The 23,769-nt window shown below is 34.9% G+C and overlaps 1 protein-coding gene across 3 annotated transcripts in view; it reads left to right on the top strand.

Annotated features, from left to right (window-relative positions):
* The window catches only part of LRRIQ3 (leucine rich repeats and IQ motif containing 3), a 173,588-nt gene that overhangs the window by 70,611 nt on the left and 79,208 nt on the right, over positions 1-23,769 (top strand). For all 3 annotated transcript variants that reach the window (XM_077905054.1, XM_077905051.1, XM_077905053.1), the window contains exon 5: positions 23,050-23,206. In XM_077905054.1, the coding sequence (XP_077761180.1) occupies positions 23,050-23,206 (157 nt within the window). The remainder of the gene's footprint in view (positions 1-23,049; positions 23,207-23,769) is intronic.

Raw genomic sequence — 23,769 nt, 5'->3', positions numbered from 1 at the left:
TGTGTGTGTGTGTTTATATGGACATATATGTATGTTTTACAATGTAATGATGACCAGGGTTTGGCAAAATGCAATCTTCAGGAAAAATCAAATCTGGCTTGTTTGTAAGTCAAGAAGAATGGTTTTTACATATATATATATATGCTTATTTTAGTGTTCAGTGACTTATCAATTCTGTATAACACCCAGTGCTCATTGCATCACATACTCTCCTTAATGCCCATCACCAAATTACCCCATCCCCCAACCCACCTTCCTTCCTTTAAACCCTCAGTTTGTTTCCTACAATTAAGAGTCTCTTATGGTTTTTCTCCATCCCTGATGACTTCCCATTCAGTTTTCCTTCCCTTCCCCTATGATCCTCTGCATGGTTTCTTATATTCCACAGATGAGTGAAATTGTATGATAATTGTCTTTCTCTGATTTAATTATTTCACTTAACATAATATCCTCCAGTTCTGTTCATGTTGATATAATGATAAGTATTTGTCCTTTCTGATGGCTGAGTAATATTCCATCATATAACTATATACCACACCTTCTTTATCCATTCATCTGTGGTTGACATCTTGGCTCTTTCCACAGTTTAGCTATTGTGGACTTTGCTGGTATGAACATTGGAGTGTACATTCCCCTTTGGATCACTACATTTGTATCTTTGGAGTAAATACCTAGTAGTCCAATGGCTGAGTTACAGGTAGTTCTATTTTTAACTTCTTGAGAAACTTCCATAACAAAAAATGAGGTATATTGAAGATATCAGTAGCCCAAGTATTTTTCAAGGTAAATCTTATTTTTAATGATAAATTTAGGTCAAAATTCTTTGAAAAAAAATTTGATAAGGTTAATTTGACAAATATAGAAACTTAAATAATATCTAACTTTATATAAGGTAGGGATCATTAATTATAATCTGTAAAGACAAAATACATATTCAAGCCAATGCATTCTAAAGTTTGCAGCTTTAAAATTAACTTTACTTAGTTTCAAGCTATCTTGTAACACAAATGTACTTTTTTATACTATTTGCTAGATCATCTTTGTTAGAATATTAAAGATGTACTTAAAGTACATTTTATGATTAAGTAAACAATTTTAGTAATTTAATATCAATAGATTGTGTCTGGTCTCATGTTCATCTTACTGAATTGAATAATAGCTCTACTTAAATTGTCAGAATTAGACTGAATTACTTTTCGTCTTTATTTCAAGTTTATGCAGAATAACTTTAATTGTACTAATGCTTTACAAGATGTCTTAATTACACTGGCACTCATGATAGAAAAATAAACTGCTATATTAGTCTTTTTAGAAATGACTTTTCAATTTTCAGAAGTAGTGTGAGAAAATATTTTGTGTATTTGTTTTCTCTTCAAATGAGTGGGATTCTACATGTACACACAAGTGAGTTTTATTGTCTTCTTTTTATATTCATTAGCCTCAGTAGTAGACTAATGGCATAGACAGGTAGTTAGGTTCATTCTAACATAGTGTGAGTGGGTCTTCCTACATGTGGGGCAGGAACAGTGTGTCCATCAGCAGGATTCAAGAAACATGAGCATGGCCTTGGTGCATGTTCTGATGGTTTAAGCTACTGTAGCAAGATGACCATTGTCTGCCTCCTCTTACGTATTCAGATAAGTACACTTCTGACTCCTGTGAGCAAGCATTTGTGGCCATTCCAGCAACAATTATATTTAAAAATATGTAATTAAAAACATGCAACACATGCTACTCTAACAGCCAACTTTGTATCTGTGACCTACAGGTTTTGACTACTTAATGTGGAAGATCAGAGAATACTTTCAGGAGATAATGCTTAAACTAAAGCTTTAACAATTTCTGAGGAATATGTGGGTCTCATCATCTCATTTAATACTATGACTAGAACTTGAGAAGCAGTATTTTTTAATAGTACTAACTTCTTGTTTTTGATAATAATTCTCAGTTTACTCTTTCCAGGATTAAATAATAAAGTCACTATTGAGTTTGCATGCTCCTTATCTTTAATAGTGAAAAACAGTAGTCGACTAGGCACATTTTTTTTAAAGAAAAAAAATTTGCCCTACATTTTGCCAAAGTAATTTAATATTATATATATATAATACTAGATATGTTTGAGGAAAGAATCTCTGAGATTAATCATATCTTAATAGAAACCTCAAAACTGAAAAGCAAAATAAGACCGAAAAAGTCTACAACGTAATATACAAGAACTGTGGGACATCTAGAAAGGTATAACACATATGTAGTGAAAGTCCTAGAAGGGGAAGAAAAAAAGACAGGAACAGAGAAACATTTGAAACCAGAAGAATGGATAACTTCTTCCAAGTAATGTCAAACACCAAACTTAGATCCAGGAATATCAGAATACCAAGCAAGTTAATGCCAAAAAACCTATACTTGAGCAAATCATATTCAAACTACAGAAATATCAAAACAAAGAAAAATCCATAGAAAGGCCAAAGAATACAGACACCTTACTATATAGGAGCAAAGATAAGAATTAAATGTGACTTCTCCTTAGAAACCATGCAAGCAAGAGGAGAATGGAGGGGAGTATTCAAAGTGTTGAAAGAGAAAACCACCAGCCTTGAATTCTGTATGCTGCAGAATTATTATTAAAAGGTAAAGGAAAATAAAGACTTTCTCAGACAAACAAAAACTGGGGGAATTTGTTGCCATTAGATGTGACTTGCAAGAAATGTTAAGCTTTCTGAAAGGAAAATCATTTAGATTAGAAACATCTACATAAGAAAGGAAGAGCATTGAGAAAAGAATAAGTGAAAGTAAAATAACATTTTTTATTAATTGATCTAACAGATAATGTTTATTTAAAATAATGTATTCTATTATGTGTATACATCTAGCAGTATGGTAGTATTTGATATTAGACTTAGATGAATTATATTGCAAACTCTAGGGTAATTACTAAAACAAGCAAAAAGAAAAAAGCATAACCAGTTTTCTAAGAAAGGAGAAAAAATGGTGTTATGAAATGCAAATTCAAAGAAGAGAGGGACGCCTGTTTGGCTCAGCGGTTTAGTGCTTGCCTTCATCCCAAGGTGTGATCCTGGATTCCTGGAGTCGAATCCCAGGTCAGGATCCCTGCATGGAGCCTGCTTCTCCCTCTGCCTGTGTCTCTGCCTCTCTCTGTGTGTCTCTCATGAATGAGTAAATAAAATCTTAAAAAAAAAAAAAATCAAAGAAGAGGAAAATGAATGGAAGACAAAAGTAGCAACAAGAACAAGGGCAATAAATACAGTGAAGAAATATAGCAAATATTAATCCCAGTATACCAATAGTTACTTTGATTACCAGTGATCTCAATATACCAATGAAAAGAAAGATTGCCAGAGTCGCTTGAAAAACAACCCAACTATATATTGTCTACAAAAAAATCACTCTGAGGATAAAGATGCATATAGATTAACAGTAATTGGATGGAGGAAAATATACTACACTAACACTAATCAAAGGAATGCTAGAGTATCTATATTAATTTTCTACAGAGAATATTTCATACTAGGTAAAGTTATCAAGGCTACAGAGGCATTACAAAACAAAAAAGGATAAATTCTTCAAGAAGACATAACTATCTTTAATGTGTATGCAACCAATGACAAAGCATCAAAATATGTGATAGAACTACAAAGGAGAAATAGATGAAGATGACACCTGCCTATCAGAAATAGATTAAGCGGGCAGAAAATCACTAAGGGCATAGTTGTATTCAACGATATCATCAACTGGATATAATGATCATTTATATACTACGTTATGCAACAACAGCAGAATCCACATTCATCTCAAGCTCATTATGGAACATTCAGCAAAATAGTTGGATTCTGGGCTGTAAAACATAACCTGAGCAATCTTAAAAGATAAGAATCATGTAATAACTACTGTCAACCACAGTGAAATAAAATTCTCTATATAAATTGCATTAATCACAGAATTACAGCTGGAAAATCCCAAATTACTTAGGGATTAAACAATGTCTAACACTTCTAAACAACCATGGATCAAAGAAGAAATTTCAAGGCAAATCTATAGTATTTTGAAGTAAATGAAAATGAAAGCAACTTACCAAAATCTATGGGATGCAGTGAAAGCAGAGCTTAGAGAGACATTTATAGCACTAGATAGATATATTAGAAAAGAAGAAGGCCCCAAAAAACAATCATTTAAGTTTCTACTTTAGGAAATTAGAAAAAAAGAAGACCAAATTAAATCTAAAGTGAGCATAAATAATACAAATTAGAGCATGTATTAGTGAAACTCAACACTAACATACTCTTGCCTTATGATACAGCAATCATACTCCTTGTATTTACCCAAAGCAGTTGTAATTTTATGCCTACACAAAAACCTTACATGGGTATTGATAGCAACTTTATTCATAATTGTAAAAAACTGGAAGCAACCATGATATTTTTGAGTAGGTGAATGAATGAATAAATATGGTGCATTCAGAAAATGGAATAATCCCATCAGCAAGAAGAAGTGAGCTATCATGCCATGAGAATACATGGAGGAAACATAAATGTGTATTTCTAAGGGAAAGAATTGAAAAGGATACATACTATATGATTCCAACTATATGACATTTTAGGAAAGGCAAAACTATGGAGATAGTAAAAATATAGTGTTGTCAGGGTTGGGGGGATGAACAGGCAGGGCATAAAAGATTTTTAGGGCAATGAAATACTAGTTATCTTACATGATGGATTTATGTCATTATACATTTGTCCAACTCATAGAATGTACGAGTTGACCATAATAGAAACTATGGTGTTTGAGTGATAATGATATGACAGTGTTGGTTCATCAGTTGTAACAATATATCTGTCATTCTGGTGGGGGACGTTGCCAGAGGCTATGCATACATAGGAGTCAGAGGCATATAGGAAATCTCTAGATCTTCCTCTCAGTTTTGCTGTGAACCTAATACTGGTGTAAAATATAAAATCTATTGTAAATAATTTTAAAAATTTACTGAAAAAAAGTAGCACACAGTGGATGTCATTAAAGAGGTAGGTTTAGGGACGCCTGGGTGGCTCAGCGGTTGAGCACCTGCCCCTGGCTCAGGGCGTGATCCACAGTCTCAGGATTGAGTCCCACATCAGGCTCCCTGCCTCTGCCTATGTCTCTGCCTTTCTCTCTCTGTGTCTTTCATGAATAAATAAAATCTTAAAGAAAAAAAGATGTTGGTTTAAGGGATTACATGAATAGTAGTTAAACCTTACTCATTCATAATTACTCCATTTTCCTTTTCCCTCCCTCCCTCCCTTCCATCCTTGACAGGTTGAAGTTCTAATTTTTAATAGCAATCACAATTGCACACTTGTTAAGATGTATTTTTATAGTTGATTCAAAATTGTTGATTATGTGAAATCCACTGTAGCAAATTGTACATGAAGTTTTGTGCTTTGTTGTTTGATTATTTAATTAAAAGAAAGTATATAAATCAGATAGGCGTGAATAAACAAATTTAAACAGGATTTTTGAAGTTGTGATAATTTTTCTCCTCTAAGAATGCTAGATAAGTGGTCTATTAAATGTGTCATTTTCATGCAGAAAATTATAAAGGCCACCTAGTCTTTGGGTGCTGACAGTTGAAAACAGAAGCAATCATAAATGAAAAATGCAGATAAAAAGTTTTATTTAAAATTTTTTGAGATATTTCTCACAATGACAGAGAAACGATAAATTTAGTATTTTAGTATAAAATTATAAGGAAAATAAGACTCTAAAAGTTTCCTTTTCTGGAATGCCTGGGTGGCTCAGTGGTTGAGCAACTGTCTTTGGCTCAGGTTGTGATCCTGGGGTCCTGGGATCGAGTCCCACATCAGGCTCCCTGCAGGGAGCCTGCTTCTCTCTCTGCCTGTGTCTCTGCCTCTCTCTGTGTGTCTCTCACGAATAAATAAATAAATAAAATCTTTAAAAAAAATAAAAGTTTCCTTTTCTGTTTCATACTGTTGCAGTATGAAAATGAACTAAAGTGGTTTTCTCAACTTCAGCCTTAGCTTCTGCTGAATGTTGGTGAAGAGAAGAGAACAAAAGAAAAAAGGATAAGGGAACTTTGTACTTAGAGCTAAGAAAATAATGACCAATAACACTCTTTCCAGCATGTCTCTATAGAAAAAGACTAAAATAATCAAAGTAAAAACGAAAATTGTGACTGGTGAGTGAGAAGTTCTATCCATTAGATAGAACTCACTAATCCTCAAAATAAGAAATAATGCCAACCACATAACCAAAAATCCTGAGGGATTTTTATCATTTCTGATCCATTTTGAATTAGCTATTTATTCTTTTCAGATGCCTATGCAATTCTTTATTCTTGAAATTGCTGATACACTGCCCCATAGAGTGTCAAAATGGGGAAGATGCCTACTGATGTGCTAATAAACCCCTCATTGAAAGCAAAAGTACTGCGACCTAGGTGTAGGGAGACCTGTGTGCTCAGGCCCCAGCCCTCGGCCTTTGGGTGAGTTGACTCTCCTTTGAAGCTCACAAAGTAGGGGCAGTTGTGAGGACGGACTGAGAGCATATCTGTTAGGAGCTCAGCTACTGCTAAGTAGAGTCAGCACTCTACAGATGTTCTTAGAATTATTGATTCCTATGATTCCATAGTTTACTATTTTCTATTAAAATCACTATCATTCCAATAACACACTTAGTTGGCAAGGGAGCTAGATCTTACAGTTTTAAGACGTGATCTTTCTTCCTTCTAGGATAATTCTGTTAAAGGAAATGCCTTCACCATGGAAACCTCCAGATTACAAAGTATTTTACATTCCTTAAAAAAAAAAAAAAGCTGCCATCTGGCATGCTGGCCAAACTACTTAGAATTATAAAATATAGGGGGAAGTGTTCCCTCTCCATTTTTTTTTTTAATAGAGTTTGTGAAGGATTTTATTTCTTCTTTAAATGTTTGGTAGGATCCACCCATGAAGCTGAGCCATCTTGGTCTGGACTTTCCTTCATGGAAATATTTTAAATGACAGATTTAGTTTGCTTTTTATTTGGGGTGGTGGTGGTTTGTTTTCAAGGGTCTTTTTTGTTTGTTTTTGTTGTTGTTTGTTTTTTGCTTGCTAGGGTTCTATTTAGATTTTCTATTTATTTTTAGATTAGTTTTGTTAATTTGTGTCTTTTGGGGAATCTTTCCATTTCATCTAAATTGTCTAATTTTTAGTGTAATGCCATTCCTAGTATTCATTCTTTTATGATACTTTTAATTTCTGTAAGGTCACTAAATATATAGATCCTTTTTTATTATAGTAATTTAGGACTTCTCTTTTTTTCTTAGCCTAGCCAAATGTTTGCCCCCCCCCCTTTTTTTTTTCCTGGTATCTACAAAGGCTCGAGTATTAGTTTAATTGATTTCTGTATTGTTTTTCTGATTTTCCATAGCACTGATTTCCTCTCTAATCTTTATTTCTTTTCAGTCTGCCTGTTGTGGGTTTACTTCACTCTTTTATTCTCCATGTTTCTTAAAATGGAAGCTTTCTTGCATTAATATAGCCCCATGTTTTTCCCCTTCTTTGTGCTTTTCACTTTATATATTTATATATGGATATATTATTTTTATATATTGTGTATTGTGTATTTAAATATTATATTGTGTATTGTATTTATTCTGTATACACAGAAACATCTTTAAGAAGAAAAGAGAAGAAAATGCATTTTTACTTTGTTTTACAATTACTTAGGTAGTTGGTATTATCATTGCTCTTCATTTCTTTTGATAGCATTCTAAAAGTATGTATGTTCTTTATCATGGAAAAACTACTGTGATCAACAGTGCCTCTGAATTTTAATGCTTACTTCCCAATATTTTTCTATTGAACCCAGATAATTAATAGCAAACTTTGATAAATAAAACTTAACTTTTAAATAATCATTCTATAATTTTATTAATAATGCTTGTATGTTGAAGAAAATTAATAATTAATTCAACAATTTATGTTGTTATTTAACCCCACAGAGAAATCTCAGTTTTTTTTCTAAAATGGCTGAAAGTTACTAGCTGGCCCTTTGTTCAGTGGGGAGGAGCATTTGATCTTGTGAATATATGTCTTCATCTTAGAAACAATTTGTGGACCCTTATATTAATATGGTTTCTTTCTAGTCTTCAATTTTGAGCCATTATAGTATTCTTTAATATTTGATCCTACTTTTCTGATTATAAGAGGGCAGGATGAACCATACAAGTGATATCATGCAGTATTTGTCTTTCTGTGACTGATGTATTTACTTAACATAATGTCAAGGCTCATCCATGTTGTATCTTGCAGAATTTGTTTTTAAATGGCCAATTGATATTCTTTTGTGAGTGTATATCACATTTTATTTATCCATTCATCTGTCAATGGACATTTGTTTCCATAGCTTGGCTGATTTCAGTAGTGCCACAGTGAATATGGAAGTGATACTTCTCAAGTTCCTTTTGAGGTCCTGATTTCAGTTCTTTTCGATACTCAGATGTGAGATTGCTGGGCCTCTGGTAGATCTATTTTTCATTAAAAAAAAAAAAAAAAAAAACTTCCATACCATTTTCTGTGGTGGCTGCTGCACTATTTTTGTATTCTCATCAGTGGTGTGCAGGATTTCAGTTATGCCACTTGCCCCTACTGGTTTTCATTTTTGTTTTGCTTTGCTTAATAATAGCTATCTCATTGTGGTTTTTATTTGCATTTACCTGATCCTTAGAGATGTTGAGAAATTTTTCATATATCTATTGGCCATTTGTATGTCTTCTTTGGGAAATCTCTGTTCCAGTCCTTAGCCGATTTTTAATAAATGGTTGTTAGTTTTTGCTGTTGTTGTTATTCTGCTTTTTGTGGTTTAGTATTGAGTTATAGGAGTTCCTCATATATTTTGGAAATTAACTCCTTATCAGAGAGATGTTCACAAACATTTTTCCCATACAGGAGGTTGCCTTTTCACTCACTTAGCTGTTTCCTTTGTTGTGCAGAAGCTTTTTAATTTAATGTATTCCCATTTGTCTATTTTTTGCTTCTGTTTCCTGTGCTTTTGGTCTCATATACGTGAAATCATTGGCAGGACTAATGTCATGAAAGTTTTTCCTATATTTTCTTTTAGTAATTTTACGTTTTCAGGTTTCACATTGAAATCTTTAAAACACTTTGAGTTGGTTTTTTATATATTGTGTGGCATAAGATTCCAATTTCATCCTTTCACATGCAGATATTCACTTTTCCCAACATCATTTTTTGAAGAAACTGTTCTTTCCCCTTTGTGTATTCTTAGAATCCTTGTCAAAGAAAATTGACCGTGTACATGTAGGTTTGTTTCTAGTCTCTCTGTAGTGTTCCTTTGTTCTTTTTGTCAGTCATAGTCAAGTACTATACTATTTTGATGGGTATAACTTTATAGTATATTTCTGTTATTCTTTTTCAAGACTGATGTGGCTATTTGTGGTCTTTTATGGTTCCATATAGTTTTTTTTTTTTTTTTGTATTTCTGTAAAAAAATCCATTGGTGCATTGATAAGGACTGTATTGAATCTATAAGCACGCTGGATAGTGTGGACATTTTGATATTAATCTTACAGCCCATAAACACAAGTTGGCTCTCCATTTGTTTGTGTCTTCTTTAATTTCTTTCAATGTTTCTTTTTTTTACTTATCATTGTATTTCTTTTAAATTCTAGTTAGTTAATGTGCAATGTAATATTAGTTTCAGGTGTATAACATAGTGATTCAATACTTCCATTTGACATCCAGTGCTCATCACAAGTATACTCCCCATTAACTATTTAACCTACCTCCCCACCCACCTCCCCTCTGGTAACCCATTAAATTGTTTTCTATACTTAAGAGTCTATTTCTTGGTTTGTCTCTCTCTTTTGTTCTCCCTTTGCTTCTTTTGTTTCGTAAATTCTACATATTAGTGAAATCGTACAGTATTTGTCTTTCATCCATGTTTTAAGTTTTTGATATACAAGTATTTCACCTCCTCCATTAAGCTTATTTCTGGATTTTACTTTTTGTTGTAATTGTAAATGGGGTTGTGTTGCAATTTAATTTTCAGATAGTTTGTCATTAGTGTATGAAAACATTGATTTTTTTGTATGTTGATTTTGTGTTTTGCAACTTTGCTGAATGTGTTTATTCTAAATTTTTGTTGTAAGAGTCTTTAAGATGTGTTTATATCTAAGATCATATTATCTGAGAAGAGAGATAGTTTTACTTCAATTCTAATTAGGTTTCTTGGTTTCAGATACTCATTTTCTTCCCTAGATTTAGAAAGTGTTCAGCCATTATTTCTTTGAACACACTTTCTGATATGTTTTCTCTCTCTTCTCTTTCTGGGACCTCTATAATGCATATTTTAGTCTGTATTTTGGTATTCCATGAGTCCCTGAATCTTTCTTCACCCTTTTTCATTCTTTTTGTTGTTGTTGTTTCTCTTACTAAATTACTTTCAATGAGTTGTCTTTGAGTTTGCTGATCTTGTCTTTTGCTGAATGTGGTCTATTTTTTAACCACTCTAGTGAATTTTTTTTTATTTAGTGTTTGTGTTCTTGATCTCCATGATTTTTGTTTGCTGTTTTATTTCCTTTTCCCTCCTACCTTTATGTTGAAATTCTTATTCTGCTCCAGCATTGTTCTTTTGCTCTCGGTGAACATCTTTATGACATTTATCCTGAATTCTGCATCAGGTAATTCTTTTCATTAAGGTCAGTTTCTGAAGGTACATCTTGTTCCTTTGTTTGAAGCATCTTTACCTGATTCTTCATTTTCCTTGACTCTGTGTTGCTTTCTGCACCTTTGACACAACAAGTACATCTCCCAGTTACTATGGAGTAGCCTCATACAGGAGAATACCCCCACCAGTCAGCCTGCCAGAGTTTCTGGTGGCCTCTCAAACCTTCAAAATTATTAACCTGCTTTCTGTGTTCTCCCCTAGGTGTCTAGGATGTGTCAGGTCCCATTAGTATACAAATGCAAAAAAAAAAAAAAAAAACAAATGCAACTTAAGTCAGTTCCCCAGCCATAGACAAGTTGTATGATCAGATGTCCAACTCTTTCCCACTCCAAAAAGAAGCTGAGAGTAGAGATTTTATTTACTTGCTTTGTGTAGAACTGGGATGGGATATATGGTGACTGCCAGCCCAGACCTTTGTCTCTGTTCTCACATTCCCCAGGCAGCAAGGTTATGACAAGTCTTGTCAGCACTTGAATATAGGCAAGTCAGAAGCCAGTTGTTTGGGCGGCCCCAAGAAAAACTGTGGCAGTGTTAGGCAACTCTGATTTCCCTCTGCTTCCTCTGTACTGAGCCAGGGAGGTGAAATGATGGTTTACCAGCCCAAGCCAGTGTCTCCATTCTCCTCCAAGTGGCTCGACTCCTAGACAGGCAAAACAGAAGCCAGTCCTCTGGAGAGTCCTATCTGAAAAGTTGAGAGCACTGGACATGTGAACTGACCCTTTCCTTTGTCTGGGAGAAGCTGGGAGCTGTGGTCCTCCTGCTGATCATACTGTGCTGTGCCATGAGTAGTTTTACAAAAGAGACTGTATTAAAAATGAAAATTATATATAAAATAAGCATATATATTTCATAATCTAAACTATCAAGAACAAAAAAATACCAACATAAGATTATTTGAAATAAACCTAAATATTAACAGTGTACACGAATATATCTCATATCATTTTATTCTTCACCCTCTCTGTTACTACTTTTTTGCATTAAGTGAATATTTTATAGTGTAACATTTACATTCCCTTTAATGATGTTTTAATTGTATACATTTAGTTATTGTTTCTTTTACCATTCCTTTAATGATGTTTTAATTGTATATATTTAGTTATTGCTTCCCCCCCCCCGGACTTAAAATATACCTTAATTTATTTACTTCCTATATATACAGACTTGTCCAGTGAGATATAAAATGTTACTTCTATGGATGTATTTTTTTTCCTCCTTTTCATGCTATTATACATTTTTGTATGTTACAAACCCAACAGTACATTATTACAATCATCCCTTTATAATATGTCTTGCACTTTAAAGGAACTGAGTGAAGAAAGAACGTCACATATATATTCATTGAATTTGTTATATTAATAGTCCTGTTTATCACATTTCTGGTTCTCTTCATTTTTTTCCCTATGGATTCAAGTTCGTATCTGGTTTGAGAATAATTGGTGTTGATTCTTCTTTAAATGTTTGATGAAATCCACCTGGGTTGACATTTGATCGTGGTCTTTTCCTCCTTAGGAGATTTTTTGATACTGACTGTATCTTGTTATTAGTAATTGGTCTATTCAGACTTTCTGTATGTTCCTGATTCAGTCTTGGTAGTTTGTAGATTTCTAAAATTTTCTCCATTTCTTCCAGGTTGTCCACTTAGTTGGCAAATAGTTGTTCTTAGTAATCTTTTATGATCCTTTTAGTATTTCTGTGGTATTAATTGTAATATCCTTTTTTACAGTTATAATTTTGTTGATTTGGGTCTTCTCTATCACATGGTTTTTCTAAGTAAAAAATCGTCAATTTTATTTATCTTTAAAAAAAAAAACTCTAAGTTTGGTTATCTTTTCTATTGTTTTCCTGTTCTCTATTTCATTTATTTCTGCTCTGATGTTTATTATTTTTACCCTTCTGCTAACTGTGTGCTCAGTTTGCTCTTTTTTTTTTTTTTTGGTAGTACCTTAAGATAAAGAAGTAATTTATTAGAGACATTTCTTTGCTTCTTAATATAGGCATTTATTGCTATGCACTACCCTCTTAATACTGCTTTTGCTGCATCCCATAAATTTTGGTATGTTGTGTTTCTATTTTGATTTATCTTAAAAAACTTTTTAAAATTTTCCTTTTAACTTTTTCCTTGGAACAATTGTTGTTTGGGAGAGTGTTATTAATTTCCATATACTTATGAATTTTCTAGTTGTCCTTTTGTTACTGATTTTTAGTTACACCATTGTGATGAAAGTAGTTACTTGTTATAATTTCAATTTTCTTCAACTACTAAGATTTATTCTGTAGCCTAACATATGATCTATCCTAGAAAATGTTTTATGTGCACAAAAGAAGAATGTGTATTCCACTGCTGTCAAATAGAACATTTTGTATTTGTCTGTTAATTCTATTTGGTCTCTAACATTCAAATCCACTGCTTCCTTACTGATTCTTTATTTGAATTGATCTATCTATCCATTGTTGAGAGTGGAGCATTAAAGCTCCCAACTATTGCTGTATTGCTGTTTATCTTTTCTTTTAACTGTTATTTTTTGCTTTATGTATTTAGGTGCTCCACTTTGGGGCAGTACTTATAATTGATATATCTTTTTGTTGTATTGATTTCTTTATCATTATACAATGACCTTCTTTGTCGTTTCATACCATTTTAAGTTTAAAGACTATTTTGTCTGATATAGGTATAGCTATCCTTTTTTGTTATTGTTCCCATTTGCTTGAAATATCTTCTTATCCATTTGCTCTCAAGCTGTTTGTCTCTTACAAAAGAATCCATTCTGCTATTCTATGTCTTTTGGATAATTTACATTTAAATTAATTATTGATACTCATGTACTTACTGACATTTTGTTAATTATTTTATTTATTTATTTATTTTATTTTTTGTTAATTGTCTTGGTAGGGGTTTTTTGTTTTGTTTTATTTTGTTTTGTAGTTTTGTTTCTTCTCTTGCTCTTTTCCTTTTTGGTGTGATGTGATGACTTTGTTTTGTGATATGCTTAGATTTGTTTCTCATTAGTTATTTGCTTGGTGGTTACCATGAGGCTTAAATATAACAACTTAAAATAATTTAAGTTGATAATTTAAGTTTCAAGGAATTTTAAATCCTACATTTTACTCTTCTCCTCCCCAACACTTTGTTTTTATTGTCACATTTTGCATTTTTATTTTGTTCATTCCGTAAATAATTAGTACGGTTACCCCTATTTTTACCCTTTTGTCTTTTAACCCATACTAGCTGTATAAGTGATTAATCTACTACCTTTACTTCACATTTACCTTTACAACTGAGAGCTGTCCTTTTATGTTTTTGTTGTAGTTTTGTTGTTGCTAATTAATTTCCATTATTTTCAGCATATAGAAGTACCTTTAAGAATTTTTTGTAAGGCAACTTTAGTGGTGATAGATTCCTTTAGTCTTTGTTTCTCTAGAAAATTCTCTATTTCTCTTTTAATTCTGAATGATATATGTTTCTCTTTTAATTCTGGATGATATATGTTGGGTAGAGTATTTCAGTTAAGAATTTTCTACTTTTAGCACTTTGAATATATCATACCACTCTCTTCTGGCTTGTAAAGTTTCTGCTGAAAAATCTGCTGATAGTGTTATGAGGATTCCCTTATATACATGCCAAGTTGCTTCTCTTTTACTGCTTTTAAAATGTCTTGTTTTTAACCTTGACAGTTTTATTATGATATGTGTCTTGGTAGAGGTCTCTGATTTTATCTTAGTTGGAGTTCTTGTGAGTCCTGGATCTGGAAATATGTTTCTTTCTCCAGATTAGGGAAGTTTCAACCATTATGTCTTCAAAAATCATTTTACCCCTTCCTTTTTCCCTTCCTGTGAGATTTCTGTAATGCAAAAGTTTGTCTGTTTGACATTGTCCCATATATTCATCAGTCTGTATTTACTTTTTTTATTTTTTATTTTTGCTGTTCTTATTGGATGAGTTCCTCTACACTGTGTTTGGATTCATTGATTCTTTCTTCTGCTTCATCTAGTCTGTTATGGAATCTCTCTAGTATATTTTTCAGTGTAGTTCTTTATTTCTTCTGATTGGAACTTTCTTATATTTTCTATTTGTTGAAGCTGTCATTGTGTTAATCATTTCTCTCCTGAGTTTAATGAGCATCTTTGTGACAAACTCTCTGAACTCTGTTAGGTAAATTACTTATCTCCATTTTATTAAAGTTTCTTCCCCTTATTCTCACCCAGATGTTTTCTCTTATTCTTTCATTTGTAATGTATTCCTCTGTTTCTACCTTTTGCTTGACTCTCAGTGTTGCTTTCTATGTATTAGATGAAATAGCTACCTCTCCTACTCTTGAAGGGCTGATCTTGTGTGGGAGATTAATCATACTTTCCAACATTGTCCTAGCTCTTGATTGTCTTTCAAACCTTTATGATTGTCCAAAGAATCTATTTTATTTTTAATAGCTCCTAATAATTGAGTGTGTTCCAAGACCAGTCAGTGTCCCAAAGGGGAGAATTTCATTCAGCACCTAGATTAAGGCTGATTGGAAGCTAGACCCTCAGACAGTAGCTTTTAGAGTGCAAAAATATGCTGTACTATGGGACTGCAATCATAAGCTCTGCTGGGCCCTTGAAACAGGCGATCTGGATATGTCCCTGGGTAGCATTGACAATAATATTGCCTCCAGATGAGTGTACAAGTTCCTTTCTGGGAGATATCTGTGAGTCAGAGGAAGAATGCAAAGATGGCATAACTCAGCCTATATTCCCTAAGAGTACTTCCATGGCCTTTAGATGTGTGTGTGTGTGTGTGTGTGTGTGTGTGCACGTGTGCCAAAACTGTAGTCTGCCCTTATGTCTGAAACTCCAGGACTAGCAAGTAGGTCTCATTCATAGAAAGTCTGGGGATGTGTTTCTGTCTATTGTCCATTTAGTGTCCTGTGAGTGGTAATCTGCCAAGAATGGTCTTTGATTGTTACAGTCTTGTGGGACCCAGGAACACAAGCTCCTTTCCCACCCCTCTCCACCCTCAGCCACTAGAGCCTGGTGATCAAGGAGTATCCCCTGAACAGCAGCCATAAAAACCAGGATGCTAGCAGGTAAGAGCTTTCTTTGAGAGATGCCAGTGCTGTAGGAGAGCATGGTAGAGGGAAAATGCATGAAATTAGTGCCCATCCTCCAATGTTTCAGGAAATGTTTACAGTTAGTCCTTAGATGTATGTTTAAATAGAAGCCTGGCTCTCAGGCAGAAGCTGTAGCCTGAAGCTAATAGGTCTCTTTAACAGAAAGATTGAACTCCTGTATCTATTGCTCTGTGCTATATCCTGGGTATGGTAGCGGTTTAAGAACTTTTTCTCCATTAGTTACATTTCTGTGGGAGCCATAGGTATAAGCTCTATTTGTTACCAGAACCCGTCAATATAGAGCTGTCCCCTGCTAGCAGCTGCAAAAATTTGGGCATAAATGTGTTATTAGAAGATATTTAGCTAGGTGGACTGAAGCAGAGGAAGAGTGCAACACTTATATCCATTGGCCTTATTTCTTTGAGAACACCTCCATAGGTCCCTATAAATGTGCCAAACTAAAAACTTGCCCCTCAGGCCAAATCTCTTGGGGGAGGAAATGGCCTCTCTCAGAGAGAAGGGCAGTATGTTTCAATGTGCTATCTGTTCAGTGCCCTGGGATTTGTAGTCTGCCAAGAATTTTCTCTCCAATTGTAATAGTCCAATGGGACCCAAGAACTAAAGTCTGCCTTTGTCTCCATAGCCAGGTGATTAAGGGCAGCTATAAAAACCAGGTCACTAGATATAAAAACTGGGGCACCAGATATATGTAGAAGCTCTCCTCTGGAATATACTGGTATTCTGGAGTGCCATAGAAGGAAATACAAAGATGTCATCCAGCAAAATAGGAAAGAAATAGAAAGAAGAAAAGAAATGTAATAAAAAGAAACATAATAAAAAGAAAGGAGAAAAGGTAATAAAAAGAAAGGGAAAAAAAAAAAGACGTCACCTGCTGGCTTTGGTAAGGCAGAAGGAGAGCATGCACGAAACTGTCCATTAGCTGGAGCATAATGGGGGCACTCACAGGAGAGGGGGGAACAAAAAGATGGTACCCTCCAGCTTCTGCAAGATGGAGACAGCAGGAACATGTCACCCACTCCTCTGACTCTGTAGTGTAATCCAAGAGTTCCTGCTTCCTAGACCAATGCTGTACAATTCAGAAATGAGTCTTTCACCCAAAGTCTTGGTGGTTCTCAAAGGATTACTTCTGCACCAGGCCACAGGTTGGTGAGTGTGCATTGTAGGCCCTTTAATGGCTGCATTGTTTGTCTGACACTTCATAGATCTCTATTTCTTTAGGGCCAGTTATTGGAAGCTTTATTAGTTTCCATTGGTGGTGTTATATTTACTTGATTTTTGTCATCTTTCATTCTTTACATTGGTATCTGCATATTTGGTTAAACAATCTCCTTTTCCAGACTTTATAGGTTCATTTTGACAGAGACACTTCTCCAGACAGCTCAGTTTGGGTGTCTAGTTGTGTCTGCTGATAATATCCTTGGGCAGGTTGTTCCCCCAGTTAGAGTCTATTTTTGGTGAGGCAGCTATTCAAGCTCTGAGGGTGTACCCCTGGCTAAGAAGAGCTAGATAGGGCTGCTGGCTTGGTTTCTCACTTGGTTTGCCCAGGTGATTGTAGTGTGGGCTCTGTGGTTGCCTGGATTAGACTCTGGTTAGATTTATTAGATGCTTGGGATTTGGGAGTATATTAAATAGTAGATGAAGCTTTGATTTAGTTTCTTTACCCTAGCAGGACAGCAGGACGGGAATCAAGGCCTGCACATCTCATTATTTCTGTGACTGAATGTCCTAGTCTGGTGTGGCCACCAGTCTTGCTCTGCAGACAGGGAGAGCTGTGGACTGTACTCTCTGTTCAAGTGCCACTATGAGCATAGCTATTGGATGGGCTACAGAGCTTCCTGTGTGCTCTGGTAAGACTCTGGCTCGACAGGCTGACACCAATATTCAGCAATGAGTACAGATTAGTTTCCTTGCCTAGGTGCAGTAGGAGAAGCAGTTCCCAGGCTAGTAAGGCTCGTGGTTTGTGGCCTTGACTCAAACTGCCCCATGCTGCAAGTTCCCTGGCTGAACAGGACCCTTGGCTTTCCCCTGGGGGAATCAGCTCTACCTGCCTGCCACTCATTTTTGCTGGGTTACACAGCAGCTCCTGGCTATTCTTCCCAGCCCTTCTTGTCAAAGGGGACCAGGGATCATGCTTGGCAGCAGATGGGACTATGACTCAGCTTTCCTGTGGGTAGACCATTTTAGGTAACTCCCAAATTTTCCTAAATAAGCTTCCCCATTGGGAGGGACCAGAAGCTATAGTACAGTGGTAAAGCTATGAATTAAGTCCCTTGACTGGACAAAGCAGAGGGACCCTCTATACCTGGTGCTATGTTTGCTTTGGGGGTGATCAGCTCTGTCTACCTACCTCTCAGGTTGAGCATTGCTGTTCTCCCCTTCCTGTCAGGTGATGCTAGGAGCCATGCCCTAAAGGGATAGGGTGATAACTCAGCTCCTGGATAGTGGCCTACCAGGCTCCAGGGCCAGCAGATCTCCTTGTTTGACTACCTGAACCAGGGAGACCTGCAGCCTTCCATGTTCCTTGATCACATTCTTCCACTGATTAAGTTCTACAGATAAACAGAAACACTGAGACTACTGCTTGGGCTTTGCAGGGAGGACTTCAGTCTACTGAGATCCCGGTGCTGGTCCCATTCTGCTTTGTTACAGTCAGATTCCCTGTGGTTGAGCATCACAGATTCCTCTGTAGTCCCCACAGAGTGAGACCAGAGTATGAGCTTCCACAAAATGACCCACAGCTCTGTGGGAGCTGGATGTCACCCCTGGGTTCTCTTTTCCCACTGGAAGAGCTGTAAGCTCAGGGGACATCTCTCAGTGTGGTGCTGCAGTGGCCTGAAGGAGGAGGGTTGCTGTCCATGTGTGACATTCCTTTTACCTTCTACTGCATTAGGTCTTGGTCTCTGTGGTGCCTTGAGGGATGTGCTTCAGCTTTATTCTAGGATTTTCTCAATGGTGTTTTTTCCACAAATGGTGTTGAATTGTTCCTGTGTGGGAGAGCAAGGTCAGGAATGACATATGTCATCATCTTAGTGATGTTACCTCTTTTCACTTTCCATTTTGAAAGATAGTTTTGATGAATATAAAATTCTTGTTTGAAAGATTTTTCTCTTCTTTTTTAGTACTTTGAGTATGACATACTATTGCCTGATGACCTCCATTGTTTCTTGTAATAAGTCTGCAGTTTATCTTATTTGGGTTCCCTTGTGCATGACTAGGCTTTTTCTTCTGCTGTTTCAGATTTTTCCCTTTGATTTTGGATTTCAACTATTTTACTATGATGTGTCTTGATGTGTTATGTGTTTATTCTACTTAAACTTTTTTTTTGAGCTCTTGGATGTGTAAATTAATATTTTTCATCAGATAGCAGAATGTTTTAACACTTTTAATATTTTTTCTCTTTTCTTTCTCTCCTCTGCTCTGGTAAGTCCCATGATTCATATGTTGGTTGACTTAATTGGACCCCACATTTTTTGTGCATCTGTACTTTTGCCTTAATTATTTTCTGTTTATAAGCATAATCTTTATCAATCTCTTCAAATTTTCTGATTTTTTTTCTTCTTTCAATTCAAATGTATTATTGAACTACTATGGCATAATTTTTATTTTGGTTACTATACTTTTCAACTGAAGAATTTCCATTTGGTTTAGTTTTATGATTTCTATGTCTTTATTGATAATCTTTATTTGAAAAGACTCTGCCATTATACCTTTCTTTATTTATTTGAGGTTTATTTCCTTTAAACGTATTTGCAGTAGTTGCCTTGAGTATTTATCTGTTGTATCTGTGATTTATGCCCTTTCAAAGGCAGTTTCAAAGGGCTACTCTTTGGTTATACTCTTGTGTTTCTTTGTCTCATGATTTTTTGGCTGAAAATTGGACATTTTATTTTTTTTATTTTATTTTTTTTAAAGATTTATTTATTTTTTTATTTTTTTTAATTTATGATAGGCACACAGTGAGAGAGAGAGAGTCAGAGACACAGGCAGAGGGAAAAGCAGGCTCCATGCACCGGGAGCCCAACGTGGGATTCGATCCTGGGTCTCCAGGATCACGCCCTGGGCCAAAGGCAGGCGCTAAACCGCTGCGCCACCCAGGGATCCCGAAAATTGGACATTTTAAATGGTGTATTGTAACCACCCTTGATATAATATCCTTAACCAGGATTTATTTATTTGTTTAATAAGTTGGATAGACTATTTTACTAAACTTTATTTCCTCTGTATTGAATAGATTCTGATATTGCTCCTTAGAGGGCAAACCTTTAGCCAAGTGCAGTCACCCTTGGAATAATAGTGATTTAACAGTATTCTCTTTGCGTTTCTCTTTTTCTGACTTCTCTATTAAGTTGCTCTGAACTCCTTTGATATCACAACTATTATTAGCTTTCACTAATTGCCAGCTGACTACTCTATTGTTGTCAACCATTCCCTGGGAAATTAATTGCTCCATAGTGTGATCTTTTAGAATTGAGCTCCTTACAAAAATAATCTTTGAGACCAGTTTTTGGAGTTTGTTCAGATCTCAGAAGGACTCTTCTTAGCTATCTCTTCTCCATGTTCTCTCTGGTAAAACTCAAGATGGTTTATGATTTAGCTTTCTATTTTTCTAGAGCTACGTTTTTAATTGCTTATCACTTGTTGAGGCCAAGGGCCATGAGAGTTAAATTAATCTCTACCTATTGCACCTGGGCTGGAGTTTCTGGCTCATCAGTGGGTTCTGAGAGGAGGGAGAGAACCCAAGATCTCTCAGATATTCTTGCTTGAAATAGATTATCTAAAACATGGATCCAGGCTAAGGTATTTCTTGGAACTATACTGTGGCCCTCAACTGATACCAAGCAGGGAAGGGATCCTGTGTTTTATTGTCTTTGCCTTTTTGGAGTGGAACTTCTGTTAGGTTAAATTTGGGTTGAGGAGGGGAAAAGAAAAGAGAGGGTAAGTTGTTTAAATTCATCATTGTCGGGATCCCTGGGTGGCGCAGAGGTTTGGTGCCTGCCTTTGGCCCAGGGCGCGATCCTGGAGACCCGGGATCGAATCCCACGTCAGGCTCCCGGTGCATGGAGCCTGCTTCTCCCTCTGCCTGTGTCTCTGCCTCTCTCTCTCTCTCTCTCTGTGACTATCATAAATAAAAAAAAAAATAAAAAAAATAAAAAAAAATTCATCATTGTCTCACTATTCTTACTGAGATTTAATATATTTTATTGAATAAATGTTTACTTATTTATTTGCTGTATTCCCTTAGGACAATTTACAGACATTTTAAATGGTTGTTTCACTGGGGAAAGGATCCAAAGAACCCCTGATAACTGTATTCTAGAAATTATATCCCCAATATGATTCTATTCAAAGCTACTACTTTTCTCAAAACTCAGCCATGAGTGTCCATCCCAGTGACCTGCTCCCTGTTTTCCAAACATGTCAAGTATATTTTTACCTTCTTGAGCATACTCCTGCCTGGCCTTTTGTACCTGCTGTTTGCTTTTCTAGAATTTTTGTTTGTTTTTTTCCCGAGATTCCCATGGTATTTTCTCAGTAATACTATCCCAATCTAGCCTACACGAAAAGCAGTTCATTCATGTCTCTAGTGTTTTAGTTCTGTATTATCTATCTCTACTTATAAAAGAATATAAGCTTCATGGAATTAGGGACTTTCTTCTCTTCACAGAGCACACATTGGTCACTTCAGAATAATACTTTTTTTTTTAATTTTTTTTTTTAATTTATTTATGATAGTCACAGAGAGAGAGAGAGAGAGGCAGAGACATAGGCAGAGGGAGAAGCAGGCTCCATGCACCGGGAGCCCGACGTGGGATTCGATCCTGGGTCTCCAGGATCGCGCCCTGGGCCAAAGGCAGGCGCCAAACCGCTGCGCCACCCAGGGATCCCCTACTTTTTTTAATCTCTTATTATTTTCTTCTTTTGGCAGTTGAATGATCACTAGAGATTTTATTAACCTGTTTTATTTGCAGCTATGTGTGTTCCTATGACTATATTTTTGTTATATTTTTAAGTGATCAAAAGTAATAAGTACAACTGAAGCTTGAAGTGCTTAAATGATAATTACATTCCCTTAGTTTTCACATTTTTCCATTCCCAAGGGCTGGAATGCCTCAGTTATATGCATGGCTGACAGTGTATCTGAAAATGGTGAGGCAAGATTTAATGATTTTTATAGAGCAAATCTGCCCCACCAGCTAACACTGGTCATCATGGGAGAAAAGTAAACTTCTCTCTTATTGAAGTCATTATAAGTTTAATCTCTTACTGTATCTTACTTACCCTAATTTGTAGAACATCAATGAAAATATTTTGAATGAAGAAATGAATAGATAAAGCCAACTTTAAAAATCTGAAAAATGGAAAAAAAATGCTTTCTTTTATTAATTTTATTTTAGATCTGCTAGTTAATAACAAGGACAACTGTAATCCTCCTACTTGGTTCCTCATTTTAATTCAAATGACTTTACTATTTCATCACACAAATGAATGTTACTGACTCCTCTGTTAAGCAGTCTCCACTCTCAACATGCAGCCCAACAACGGGCTTGATCTCACAACCCTGGGATCATGACCTGAGCTGAAATCAAGAATTACATGCTTAACTGACTGAGCCACCCAGGCGACCCATATTTAGTGTTTTGTAATTAAGTTTGATACTAGTTTGTTGATGCCATTTACAGATAATATTTTGGATATATTGGGTTAAATGGAACTATTAAAATTAATCTCATCTATTTCTTTTACATCTTTTAGTGTGGCTAGTAGACAATTTACAATTATTTTATGGCATATGTTATATTACATTGGATAGTACTGCTCTAAGGTAATTTTTCTAGGTGAATATAAAAAGTTACTTCTTCACTGGAGCAGAAAAATCAAGAGCTCATCCTGGCCACCTTATGTTTCTGTAGATAATTTAGTCATGTTCTCCTTGCCATTATATTATAAAACACATAGCCAGACATAAATGCAGAATTGTTTATGGATTCATATCACCAGAGATATCTCAGTACTCATTCATCCCTTGATGAATGATGATGAGCAAATCTTAGTGCCTAAGAAGTTTTATATAGTAGTAATATGGAAACTAATATTACATTAAATTTACTATGTTTTCAGAAGTATAAGTGAATTCATGAGTCATTTTTTCTTTTCTTTATGGCAAAAAACTAAATGACAATTCCCCCTTCCTTTTCTTCAGCCCCTTGTTGTTGTGTAAAAAACCTCAGGAGAAATTTATTAGTGAATGTGAAACAAAATGGATTTATATACAGAAAGGATATGAAGACAGGCTCTTTAAGGATCTCTTTTTTCAGCCTGAAACTAATAAAACAGGAATGCTTACACATTGGAAACATGTAAGTATAATTATTTTATTACTTTAATTTTTTTTTAAATTTAAGATACTCTAATTACAATTTATGTAGCTTTAGTAAAAGTTTCTTCATTCTCTTTTAAATATTTTCCATTACATTGTTAATATTCTGAGATTTTCTCAATGAAAGAAAAGTTATAAAAGTACAAATATAATTTATGTGGTATATTATTCTTTTTTGGTATATTATTCTCATAACCATTTTATAATTTATGCTTTGTATATATTTTTTCTTATATCAATTATTACAAGTAGCTTTTAATTGTAATATAAAAGTCTCTTTGTAGTAGCTGAAAACATAAAAAAACTAGTTTACTAAAGACTGATAATACTATATATAGCATAGTATTCATTCAATATCTTATGCTAAATTATGTATTGTTTTGAGGACACATAAAAAATAAAACTTTTATTAATTGAATGCCTACTATGTATAAGGCACTGTGCTAGATATTTTGCATGTGTTCTGTAATTTATTTTCCACAACACTACAAGATAGGTATTTCTCATTTTTATAAATAAGGAAAACTAATGTTCTGATGGGTT

Source organism: Canis aureus, chromosome 8 (assembly GCF_053574225.1).
Source record: "Canis aureus isolate CA01 chromosome 8, VMU_Caureus_v.1.0, whole genome shotgun sequence".
Classification (NCBI taxonomy): domain Eukaryota; kingdom Metazoa; phylum Chordata; class Mammalia; order Carnivora; family Canidae; genus Canis; species Canis aureus.
The sequence above is the reverse complement of the archived record's forward strand: the minus strand, read 5'-3'. Positions and strand labels throughout refer to the sequence as shown.